The 12692-nt window shown below is 44.5% G+C and overlaps 1 protein-coding gene across 1 annotated transcript in view; it reads right to left on the bottom strand.

Annotated features, from left to right (window-relative positions):
* LOC138198689 (plasma membrane calcium-transporting ATPase 1-like) overlaps positions 1–12692 on the bottom strand; it is a 90431-nt gene that overhangs the window by 6761 nt on the left and 70978 nt on the right. The window contains 6 exon segments of the mRNA XM_069150267.1: positions 3579–3761; positions 5441–5548; positions 6756–6967; positions 7071–7284; positions 9699–9890; positions 12451–12557. Coding sequence (XP_069006368.1) covers positions 3579–3761; positions 5441–5548; positions 6756–6967; positions 7071–7284; positions 9699–9890; positions 12451–12557 — 1016 coding nt within the window.

Raw genomic sequence — 12692 nt, forward strand, 5'->3', positions numbered from 1 at the left:
TTTCATTCAGACAGAACAGAACAGAACAGAAGAAGTTCAGAAAGACGAGTAGATCCGGAGGCTCAAAGTGATGAAACTGTTCTTATTCTGGAAGGTTTCCAGATTCGGAGGCAGGAACCGGCGGTGGAAGCGGTTCGTATGCCGATGACTTGACGTGCCTCTACAAACGATGACGTTCATCGTGACGCTGCTAGAAGCCCGACACAGATAACAACCGGTTTCAGTCAAATCAGCCAACACTCAGTTATTTGTTGGCCACAAAGACGTCTCAGTTAACACCGAACCGTCTTCATGACGGAGGACGAGCGCGTGTTTCTGCAGCGGCAATGAAAATCTTTCAGTCGGATTTTCTGCTCTTTTACTTATTCAAGCCAACAGACTTCATATCTGCTTCATTTTAACCTGTTAATCATAAGAATTATGACATCTGTTGAAAAAAAAAATACAAATATATATATATATATCATTTTCACATCTGTACCAAAACAGATATTGTTTAGGAGCTAGTTTTTAAAATCCGTCCAGGTTTTGACACGTTAATATCAAGACAGTAAGGAAGATTCTTGTTACTTGCAGCCCCTCTTTCACTTGGGACAACAGCCACAGAAAACATCAGCGAGACGATTCAAAGCAGGTGGAAGAGAGGAAGAGATCACGGTGCCGAGAAACATCGTGTGGCGAGAGAAAGCTGTCATTTAGTCGTTGACGGAAAATATGAAAAAAATTAAAATCCGTAAGAATCTGCGGCAGGACGAAGGGATGAAGGAAGAGACGGAGCGGCGAATGAAGAGGCTTTGAATCGGGCTGACAGCACTTTGGGAGAGAAGCAGCGGAGACGGGAGGAAGAGGAGGGTGACTGATAAAGTTTCGGCAGCGAGGTGCAGCTTGTACCAATTATTCCCCCACAGTGTTTGACTGTTGAGGCGGTGAGCGGCACAACGCTGCCCACCAGGATTAGAGAGGAGGAGGACGGGAAGAGGAGCGTGGAGAGATAAGAACCTAATTAGCCCGCAGCCTTTGGTTGCCTCCCCCTCCGTCCTCCCGTCCTCCCATCCCGGGAGAACGACAGACTGATATTACAGATACGCAGACATCAAGAGGAAGCTTCTTCTCGCATGACATCCTCCTTTCACGACCTCGCCCGATTGGTCCCGCTCATCGCCGCGGTCATGTGATCTTAAAATCGGCAGGTGGACGAGGTTGCCCTGCTGTCATGAATTGTCAATGTTAAAATTTCTTTTTAGATTTAGATGTTGAATTTTCTGCTAAATATTTTACATCATATAAAAATATATATTTGGCCCACAATCCTCCATCCAGGTTCATTTGTGGCCCTTTATAGTAAATATATTGGGGTACTCTGGTTTCGATTAAATAGAAAACAACTCTTTTTAGTTTAACAAACCCTGAACCGAGCTGATTGTGGACTGTTTTAACATATTTGATTCTTTTTTTTTTAAAGTAATTTAAAGTAAATTGAACTTTAATTGAAGTTTAATTTGAGAAAAATGTATATATTTCTGGTTGTGAAATATTATAAGGCTGAAATATGGAAAAGACAATAATTTCTGCTGTAGAGGTAAACCAGAGGAGCTGGAGAGGACGCCGCGGAAGAAGAGATGAGTTCATTCAGATGTGTTTAGCCTCCGGCCACAATGAGTACGAGTTAGTGCTCTGCTGAGAGGAAAACACCTGACCTCGCCGACTCCCGGTGTGTGCGTGGGAGCTGAGAGTTGGCTGCTGTTACTGTAAGTGGGTGTTAGCAATGAAGCCCATAGGGACTGAATGGACATGCCTGTGGACATGCTGATGCTCTGCGAGCATTGATCTATCCTGTAGTAGAAGAGGAGGATGAATTAAAAGAGCGCCAGTCCAAATAAAAAATGAGTGGTAATTAGTGTAATTAAGTACATTACGTACAAATTTGAGCTATTTGTATTTTATGCAACATCATACTTTCTCTCCACTCCTTTGTATTTACTCCACTACATTTGTCTGACAGCTTTAGTTACTAGTTATTTTTAAATATTAGTTTTTCATAAAAACTGTTTCTCCAAATTAGATTTTTTTCTGATAAACTGAAGGATTAAAAGTTCCTTAAAGGGGTGAGGAAAAAAAAATCACCTGTTTCTGAAAACTAAATAAAATATTTTCAAATCCTCTTGGTTTTAGTGGGAAATGCTTTTTTTTTTCTTTCTTTTGAGTTTGTTGACGTTTTAGAGATACGTCGTTTTTACAGTAGAGAAACTATATAAACATATGATAGTCTTTAATATGATGCAGTACCGTAGATTAAATTACCAAACAGTACATAAAAGTAGTTGAAATAATCACACCATAAACAACTACGACAATAAATGTACATTAATGCAACGGGGAGCACTTTTACTTTTGATACTTTAAATACATTTTGCTGATTATACGCACATATTTTGACTTAATTAAGGTTTTGAATGCCCGACTTTTACTTGTAGTGGAGTATTTTTTTGTGGTGTAGTTTCAGTACTTAAGTAAAAGGCCTGAATCCTTTCACAACTGAAAAACTGTGTTTCTTGAATTTATTAAAGGCGCGTTACTTTATGTTCTGTCAACAGATGTGTTTTCAGCATCCTGCTTTGTTTTGTTGTTCCTTTTTTTTTTTATTGCATAGACTGAAAACAGGCGTAAACACAAATGGATGGAGACAGACTTACAGAGTGATTGACTAGTTTACCGACTACTGAAAATATCCGATAAGCTTTTTGTGTCACGCTGCTCGTCGTCTTTAATTTCTGTGTTTTAATGAAGTGGCTGTGTTCTGAAGCTCTGCAGCAGAGTGTGAAATTAACTGGACAGAAGCTGCAGTGTGTGTGTGTGTGTGTGTGTGTGTGTGTGTGTGTGTGTGTGTTAATCCTCCTGTTTTACCTCCACACACTCTGCATCTTCATTTCTGTCCAAAACAAACATGTGACTGAATGTGAAGACGACTTCGTGTTGCGGACACGAAGCTGCAGGCAGAGACACAAACGACGGAGCAGCTCCGGTGAACTTTGACCTCCAACTGACCTGAACCGGATTTTAAACTTTATCTAAAAGAGTGAACCCGACCTGAGACGCATGTTGACGGAGCCGAGCGGCCGCCGAGGGAGATATCGAAGAAGTTAAAACGACTCAGCAGGAAGTTCAGGAACACGAATCTGCACTAAAACAGAAAACTCTGATCTAAAATTCATTTAAGAAGTTGTTATTCACTCCCAGCTTCTGGTTTTCAGTTACATAACCTCTCTTTATGTAACCGGAGCTGATAAAGTGTGGAGACATTTTATCAGCTGCTTCCTCTGGTTTGTGTGTCATCTGTGTTTCCACTTCTTCTTCTTCTTCTTCTTCTTCTTCTTCTTCTTCTTCTTCAGTGGACGAGCGATGAGAAGGAGCTGAAGTTTCCCGTCACAGCTTCACGGGTTTAAACAGCCGTTTGCCAACATGACAAACAACCAAACACAAAAAGCCTAAAGGGCTTTTGAAAAGTCTCCAGAGTTACCACGGCAACTGCCATCACCTTCGTCATAACAACCAGCTCCATATGAGAGGTGAGCTCGTACCTGCGTCTGGATGCGGTTCAGACCTCTGAACCAGAGGATCTGGCCTCTCCTCATCTCCATCTCGGCGTGGTCGATTTCGTCCGCGCCCTCCGTCATCTCCTCCTCGTGGATATCCTCCTTGGTGGTGCCGTGCCCCGCCTCCTTCAGGAACTTCAGGTGGTGAGTGGGGATGGCGGAGATGAGCTAAAGGTTCAGAGAGAAAACAGTCGATCACGGATCGGTTCAGGGATGGAGCCGCCGATGAGACTCTTAAAAGGCCAGTTTACAGGTTGCGGTTGATGAAAACGGATGTGATGTCGTCTGTGACTTGATGATGTCGCAGTGATGTCATCAGGCTCATCTCATTTTGAGTTTGGAGACAATAACCAAATCCAAGCTGTTCCTTGTTTGTATATCATTTTTATATCTTTTTATTTCAAAGTAAACTAACAAAAATATTTGGACAACACCACGTAGTGCGGCACTGATTTCAATGCTTCCTGTTTTAAATTTATTTTTCGGAGCCGGATGTGATTTGTAGCGTCTTTTTTTTGTGACACCGCGGGTGTCACAAATCACGGGCGCTTCAGCAGAATACCAACGAGGTTTATGGAAATTAAAACCCGTGAACTTGAGACAGGAGATCTCCCCCGTTCTGTCAGCTTCTCCTCCTCTTTTTCTGGAGCAGTTCTTTCCATCAGAGGAGTTTGGTGTCTCCTCTTATAAACAGATAAAAACCCAGTGACCATGATGCCTTGCAGTTTAAAACTGCCCACTTACGGCTTGACAGGCCGAGTGTCGGGCGACACCTTCGGCTGAGACCGGAGAGTTCGCGCTGCTGCAACTTTCTCCTGCAACGTTTCGTCTTGTCTGGAGTCTTTGGTCTGAACTGGGCTTCACACTCGCAGTCACAACCAATAAAAAAAATCACAATTAGGCTTCATCACACTTACCTGAGTGAACTTCTTCATCCTGCCACAAACCGTGCCCTACGTTTATGACACCCGAGCGACAAATGTTAACACGAAGGATCGGGTGCTAAATATATCTCAGTGAAGCCGATAGCCCGTCGGATATATAAAAAAAAAAAAAAAAAAAAAAAAAAAAGTCCTGATCAACCTTGATACTGAAAAACTCCTTCCAACATTCCTTAAAGCGACACTGAAGGTTGATTTATTCTAAACAAACCTCAAATCTCAAACTAAACCGAAAACAAAAAGAACCTCAAGAATATTCAGATTATTATGTAATTGTATGTGTTGTTTTGACTTTATCGTGTCACTGCTCTGGAATTCTTTGTTCATTGTTCAATTAAAAGGAGAGCAGACACACTCAGCCTCCCGATGCACCTGCACATCAGTTTTTTATATCCGTCACCCCCCCCCGCCCCCTCTCGCTCTCTTCCTGAGAAACAAAAGATGTTTTACCTCTGAAATGAGTCACAGACCTCAGATCAGCCTTTTCTCTGTCAGCCTCTCTCTTTCTGTCTCAGTCGCTGCCCTCCAACTGAACCCGCCGCGCTTCTTCTGACTGAACTTTTTTTTTTTTTGCTCTATATTTATATGCTTTCTAAGCCCGTGTGTGTGTGTGTGTGTGTGTGTGTGTGTGTGTGTGTGTGTGTGTGTCACAGAGGGACTGACACGCTGGGTTTGTTTTCCCTCGGTGCCCGTAAACAGGAGTCGCGCTGCTTTCATGTGCTGAGCTCATTACCATGGCAATGGTCGTGATGGAAACGCCGCAGCAGCGCGAGTCTGACAGGCAACAGTTTTGCGGCCGCGAACCCTCCCGAATCCACCTCTCTCTCACCTGCTTCCTCGCTACGTGCGGTCTTATTCTCAGGAGGTCGGCGTGGGCGTGTTTGTTCGGAGGGTTTCTGGGCTCACCTGTCCCCACAGCAGCTCGCCCACGCCGATGAACACGCACCACAGCCACTGGTCGATGGTCAGAGCCGTGCAGGAGAACGGCTTCCCTCCGAGCTGGACGATGACGATCTGAGGAAATAGAAACGTACGGCACCGTCTTAGATGTGTGAATTCAGATCGCGCCGTATTAAAGGATTAGTACTTTTTATGTACATTTAGTTTTCTCCTAAAAAATAAATAAATAAATAAAAAAGGACAAAAAACGAACAATATTTCGAAGAAGGTGTCTGTGTGCATTCAAAGTCTGATAAATCTTACTCCTCCTCAGTGCGACAATATAAACGAGCCCCAGTGTTAAACTGTGTGACCTTTTCCTTCATTACAGCGAACACACACGTTGTAGTTCAATGCGACTTAATCTCTCACACACACACACACACACACACACACACACACGCACACGCACACGCACACGCACACACACACACCATCCTGCTGCTGCAAATACTCACTTACAGCTTCAGTCTGATTTAGAAAATATCTGTGACCTGTTTTTGAAGACTTGTGACACAGACATGTCGGGGAAGTCATAAAATATTACAAGATGTTCTGGTTTGGGTCGTTTCGTGAGATTTGTTTCTGCTGATCTAATTAAAAATGTATTGTCTGACTTTTCATTTGAAGATGATGAACGGATCAGTTAAAGTTTCAATCTCAGAGATCTTTATTTTGATCTCTTTGGCGTCACCCGTGGCAACAAGCGGCAACTGCAGCTGTGTTTTAACTTCCCAGAGATCCTAAGAGATTTGATGGCGGGAATGTGTTCACAGACACCCAAATCACTCAGTGGGCCACTAGCTCAACCACCATTGTGTTACCACCCTTCAGCAACAGATAGCGACTTGCCAGACATTCATTGAATTGAAATCTTTTGCAGTTCTGACTTTAATAAGCATGAATAAATGCTTCGTTATTACACCAAACAGTTGGAGAAGTTTGTGATAACTCGAAGCGGACGATGATCAAACATCAGCACAAAAAGAAAGGCGAGAATATCCGATTGGGCTTCATGCTGATTATCGCTCTGCCGATTACTACGAAGGTTTCATAATTTCAGGTGAGTTTTTGCTGTAAATCGCTGCAGGAAGTTTTAAGTGCTCATCGTGGACGTGAACGACGACTGAAGATTTCCCAACCGAAATGTGGATGAAACTTTAGAAGAGCCGCTCCGTCCCTGACCTCAGGTTCATCGTCGGGCTGGACTTTGTTGGATCCCGCTGACATCGTCTATCTATCTATCTATCTGCAATTAAAAGGACATGACAGAAACGGTCACCTGCAGGATGAAGGTCCCCAGCACCACCATGCAGAAGATGGGGTTCCTGTAGATGCCCTCGAACACGTTCCTCTCCCCGTGGATCTTCCTGGCGTTGATTTCGTTGAAGAGCTGCATCATGACGAACACGTTGAACACGATGGTGTAGTGCTCCGACGGCGGCGAGTGCAGCGGCGCGTTGCGGCCGCTGTCGATGTCGAAGAACGTCTCGCCTGATGAGGAGAAAGGAACCGCGGGGTAAATTCTCCCCAGACGTGGTGTGCGGTTGTTCACCGTGAGCGCCGTTTGTTTGTTTGTTTGTTTGTTAAAACTCACCGGCGAAGAGGAGGGTGAAGATGATGGTGAGCTGGTACACGGCGTGGCCCAGGATGTTCTTCATCATGGTCCTGGAGATGAGAGGCTTGTTGCGGCCGTACGGCTTACGGAGCAGCAGAGACTCGGTGGGCGGCTCGGTGGCCAGAGCGAGAGACGCCAGGGTGTCCATGATGAGGTTGACCCAGAGCATCTGGACGGCCTTCAGAGGGGAGTCCTGCAGGGAGGAGGAGGAGGAGGAGGAGGAGGAAGAGGAGGACGTCAGGGGATCACATTGAATCATTCTCAACTCGTCTAAATAACTTTAGGTCAGTTGGAGTCACCCTGAGCAAACTTGTGTCTCTGCCAATGTTTAGTTTGAGCGCACAGTTAAAGCGGCACTTCATGATCATGTGACCTCAGCCGGTCCTGCCGGGTTCTGCCTTTGGACCCGTTCCAGACCGACTCAGAGAGTTACTGCACATTCATGCTGCTGGGTTCATCCAGAGATTAACATGATGTGTTGGAAGGTTTCAAGGCCATGTGCCTGAAAGAAAGAACGTCCATGTCCTCTTAATATCCTTCCAGTTAAAAAACAAACAAACACTATATTCTTGTTTACAGTAAATATATCCCTCTAAAAAGAAGCTGAATCGTCCTGAAGATACGACAGTAAATAACTTTGATTGACATGATTTTAATAAACCCAGCAGGTAAAACCAGTGAAGCACAGAAAAGAGTCGGGGTCATATGTTGCTCTCGGATCCAGTGAACACACACACACACACACACACACACACACACACACACACAAACACACACAAACACACACACACACACACACACAGGCAGTCGCAGCAGGAATGTTATTGATACTTGAGTTTCTGAGTTTTGTCAGATGTCACCGACACTCGTCATGATTGTCAGCTGGAGGACGCAGCATGAACCCGTCGCTCTGAATCAGGACGCGGAGCACTCGTGGTGATTGATGGTGATTGTCAATCAATAAAACCAACCGGAGCTTGTCTTCAATTGTTGATCTAATCATCGGTCAGCGCTGGCGTGGCATTTACCCACAATGCAACTTGACGTCTGACAGTTCAGCGTGGGATTCAGGTGCGTTTAAGGTAACGTGGCCTCCGGCCGAGACGAGGATCGGACTTCTACTGCAACCGCACACGAAGTCTTCGGACCCGGCCGACGCCGACTCGAGTGACATCACGAGAGGCAATTTATCAGACTTCACACATTTACATTTCTAATTTCAACCAGCTGATTAACTTGATTTTTTACCAACACTTTCACAATCTGTGTGCATCTGTAGTAGAGCATATCATATCCACTAGGGGGCAGATTGGAGCACTGATCGTCCCGGACCGGAGACAGGATTTCTTCCTTGTGAAGAGTTTTTCTGCAAAACTTTCCGTCATTGTTTTGGGTGATCCAAAACCGCAATATTAATTTCACAGGACGTGTACGAAGCTGTGATGTCCCGATGCGTCGTGTAAACACGGTTAAAAATCCAGTTAACCGGCCGCTTTACCGTATTCTGCCGTAATTATCAGACGCACAATAACCAGTTTAATTATAGCTTCCGACTGCTTGACTGGTTTAAATGCATATTAAATGCAGGAAAAAAAAAAAAAATCGTTGACACACACACACACACTCTCTTCCCTGGACCCCCTCCACCTCGCACCCCCGAGTCCGTCCTCCGCGCGCTCAACAAAGACATAAATCGCCCTCTAATGATCTGTGCCAAACGTTTCAGCCGAGTCCCCGTTATAGTCCAGGATTACGATGGTGACGTGTTGCCATGGTTTCAGGCGGAATCTTAGTCTACTTTGTGTTCGCCCGCTCTGTAGTCGGGTTAGTTATCTGTCCTGCCAGCTGTGAGCCTTTCAATTAATACACAGCAGCGAGATTTTTTATTTATTTTTTTCCCTCCCCTTTATTGTGTCGGGAGTTCAGTTTCCCTGATTAGAGACACATTATGAAACAAAGAAAGTGCGAAACGGCCGACTCGCCTCCTCACGGCGCAGAGGCGGTCACGCCGAAACCACAAAACGAAAGCTTTTGGTGGATAAAGTACAATCAAGTTCCCGATTATACTAAAGATATAAGTCAGAAGAAAAATGGTGTCTGAGCTGGAGGAAGTCAGACTGTTCTTGGCAAATGCTTGCTCATACGCTTACAATGACGACGCTGAACGCACCTGTGTTCAGCAGGTATGATGCTGATCCCAGTTTGGCATTTCAGCAAACTAAACTGGAACTGAATGCAAAGTGCAGCTGAGGCCGACAGTTCAATCAGTTGCTTTGCAGGTTTTTGGTCCTGAGTTTCAGAGAAATTTCGACTTGATTATGCCGCTCGATAAAAAGGTAACAAAATCATTCAAATCAGTCCTGAATGATGAACATCATCATCATCATCATCATCATCATCATCATCCACAGAATGACACCACGACACTGCCACTTCAAAACTAAACACCGCAAATTATTTTCACTGAAAACACATGAATTTGGGAAACTGGAGTTTTTTGTTTTGCTTTGTTTTGTTTTTTTAAGTCAATTTGCATTATTTTCCGATATAAAATAAGAAATAGGAAAAGATCTCGAGATGGGAAACTTGGGGAGATGGGGAGTTTACCTGCGTGATGCAGGCGCCGGTGAACGCCACGATCACGGCCACCACGTTGACGGTCAGCTGGAACTGCAGGAACTTGGAGATGCTGTCGTAGACGTTCCTCCCCCACATGACGGCCTTGACGATGCTGGTGAAGTTGTCGTCGGTCAGGATGATGTCAGAGGCCTCTTTGGCCACGTCGGTGCCGGCGATTCCCTGACGGGAAGCAGAGAGGGGATGGAAATTAGAAGAAGCAGTCAGCAGCTGGGGGTGGGGGCACGTTTATGAGTTCTCTTGAACGGGGATGACTCTGTTTAACTGTCGATAAATCGCATAAAAAAACAGCTCATAGGTTTTCCAAAATATTTGATAGAAAAAAACTTGTGAGCAGAAATGTGTCGCTAGAAACTGAATTTGTATCATCTATGTTTGATTTTAATGTATTTTCACATTTTATTTTGTCATTTTTGTCTTTTACCTGGACCCACGAGTCTGTTATAAAGTTTGATTGATCGATTGATTTTGTTGTATTTAATTTGAATAATAGCACCGAGAAACTAAATTGAAATTATTACTTTGAAACGGAATTTCAAACTGAATGTTAAAATTTTAAAACTGAACTGATTTGCTCAGAAACTGAAGCAGTTTTTAAAAAAAAAAAAGATTAATGAACATTAACACCTTCAAAAAGTAACCAATGGGCTTGAAGCTGAGTGACGCGAACAGGGAGGGAACGCTGCTGGTTATTTCTCAACCGTCAACTACATTTATCAACTACAACACCATCCGTCACCTCTTTAACCTCATCTGGGTTTTAGATTTGAGCCAAATGACACCTCAGGGCACGACATCATCATCCTCTTTCTCATCTCACATGAATGTTTTCGTTCACGTCTTCCAAAGCAGAACTTTCAAGCGACCATCACAGAGACCAGATCTGGCCGGGGCGATCAAAATTCACAAGCACATGTAAACTTGAAAACGTATTTGGTTATAGAGTTAATTTCTACCAAACATAAAACTGCATGCGAGAGAGGCACAAAGTCCCTAAAATGTTCACGAGATAAATCTGAGGGATCATGAAATAATTAATAAGGTCAGAAAGTTGTTGTGTCCGCTCCACAAATTCCACTTTCTTTACTTCAATCTTCTCTCGGTCTTCCGCTTATCGACCGGTCGCCACTCACAGACACGCAAACTGCGATAAAAGGTCACGAGAAGACACCGCTTCACTTTAATTAGTCCCAGTGGTCACAAGTCCAAAAGACTGGGAACCATGACTGGAACTAAATGTGCATAAGCACCTCAGCTATGACCAGATGAAACTCCGGTTTTACCACGACTGACCCGAAGTGTCGAGTGTGTGTGTGTGTGTGTGTGTGTGTGTGTGTGTGTGTGGGGTGGGGGGGGTGGGGGGGGTGGGGGGGTGGTTTCCACTTTGTGGAGTTTCATGTGGCTGCTTCCTGTCAGAGAGCTGCTGTTGTCCACGGTTACAGCCTCAGCAGCGTTGTTCTGCTGCACATGTGGAGCGGTGTGACAGCTACAAGGGGAAAGTCCAGCTGTTCGGCTCCAGCTCAGCGGATGTAGTTGAAATTGAATGTGTTAAAAAAAAAAATTACTGTGTTCTTTTTTTATTTCATATTTTCGGTGAGAAAAAAACCAAAAACCCAGAGCAACAGCGAAGTTTAAAACCCTTTTCATGCAGTTTGAGTGTGGAAAGCTTTGAATATTTTGCCCCCATCGACTGACGCAGTGGTAAAAATAAAAACAGGAGAGTCAGTGTTGCGTTAACAGCGACTATAAAGAAGCCTCGACGTGACCTGCACAGTCAGACTCCCCCGAACAGATGGAGGTGAATCACTCTCTCTTCTCCCGCTAAACAGCCCATAATTGAACAGAGAGGCTTCAGCGCAAACTTTCAAAAGAAATATTCCAAAGGGGACGTGTTAGGACTTGGGAGGTCGCCGCTTTTAAATCCACACTCTGCTTCTTGTGATGCGTTCAGGAACAGTAACTCCTGTTGCCGTCTGACAGCTCAGCAGCTGCTCGGCAGCCTGCAGGAGGCACTGGTGCTCAGATGACTTTCCTCAGTAAACAAAGGTCACAGCAACACCCAGAGGAGTCAGCTGATCTCATCCGCTGAGATCCTGTGCAGTGTTTTTAAATCGCTCCGCATCGCCTGTAACATCATCTTGCTCGCCGTTTCCCTTCCTGCTCCGAAGCTCTGAAGTCTCTTTGTCTCGACAGTGGTGCTTTAAAGTTTGAGAACCTTTAGACATGACCGACAACACTGAGCAGGTCATGTGAAGGCAAATTTAGAATCGGGCGTCTTCAGGTGCGAGTCGTGATATATGTCAATGCAAATTGTACTAAAAAGGATCAAAGTCGCAAAAACCCTGGAATCCTTTCAAGGACAGAGATGAGGAACAAAAGATGTTGTTCATGGTGCCGATACATTATTTACTGTAATAAAAACAATCAGTGTTTGTTAATGTGTGGAAAATGCATGCAGTAACATGGTGGCAGCGCGGCACCCCGCCGTGCAGACGGCATCCAGGCTCACCATGTATTGATTCATGAATCCATTTCACAGCTGTCTTAATGAATCCGTGGCATTAAACCGAAGACTTATGACGTTTACAGAAAATACCTATTTCACAGCTGCGTTAGCAACGTAATTGAACTCAGAGGGTTTATTGTCTTTTTTCTTTAGATAATGATGAAGCAGCAGACGAGCGAAGAGCTGCGCAACAAAAGAAAATGAAGGAGTAGTTACCATGGCGAAGCCAACATCAGCCTTCTTGAGGGCGGGGCCGTCGTTGGTGCCGTCTCCTGTCACTGCCACCACCTGTCGGGTCTCACCCACTGTGCTGTCAATGATGCCTGATCAACAACAACAACAACAACAACAAAAACAATCTCCGTGTCAGCGAGTGTTTGAATATTTTCAGAAACATTTCAGGTCCATTAACTGCAGTTTAATTACACCAATAAGACTAATAAGACATTTGCTTCACA

This window comes from Embiotoca jacksoni, unplaced genomic scaffold (assembly GCF_022577435.1).
Source record: "Embiotoca jacksoni isolate LCO1_2020_lvr unplaced genomic scaffold, fEmbJac1.0.p SCAF_1, whole genome shotgun sequence".
Lineage (NCBI taxonomy): Eukaryota > Metazoa > Chordata > Actinopteri > Embiotocidae > Embiotoca > Embiotoca jacksoni.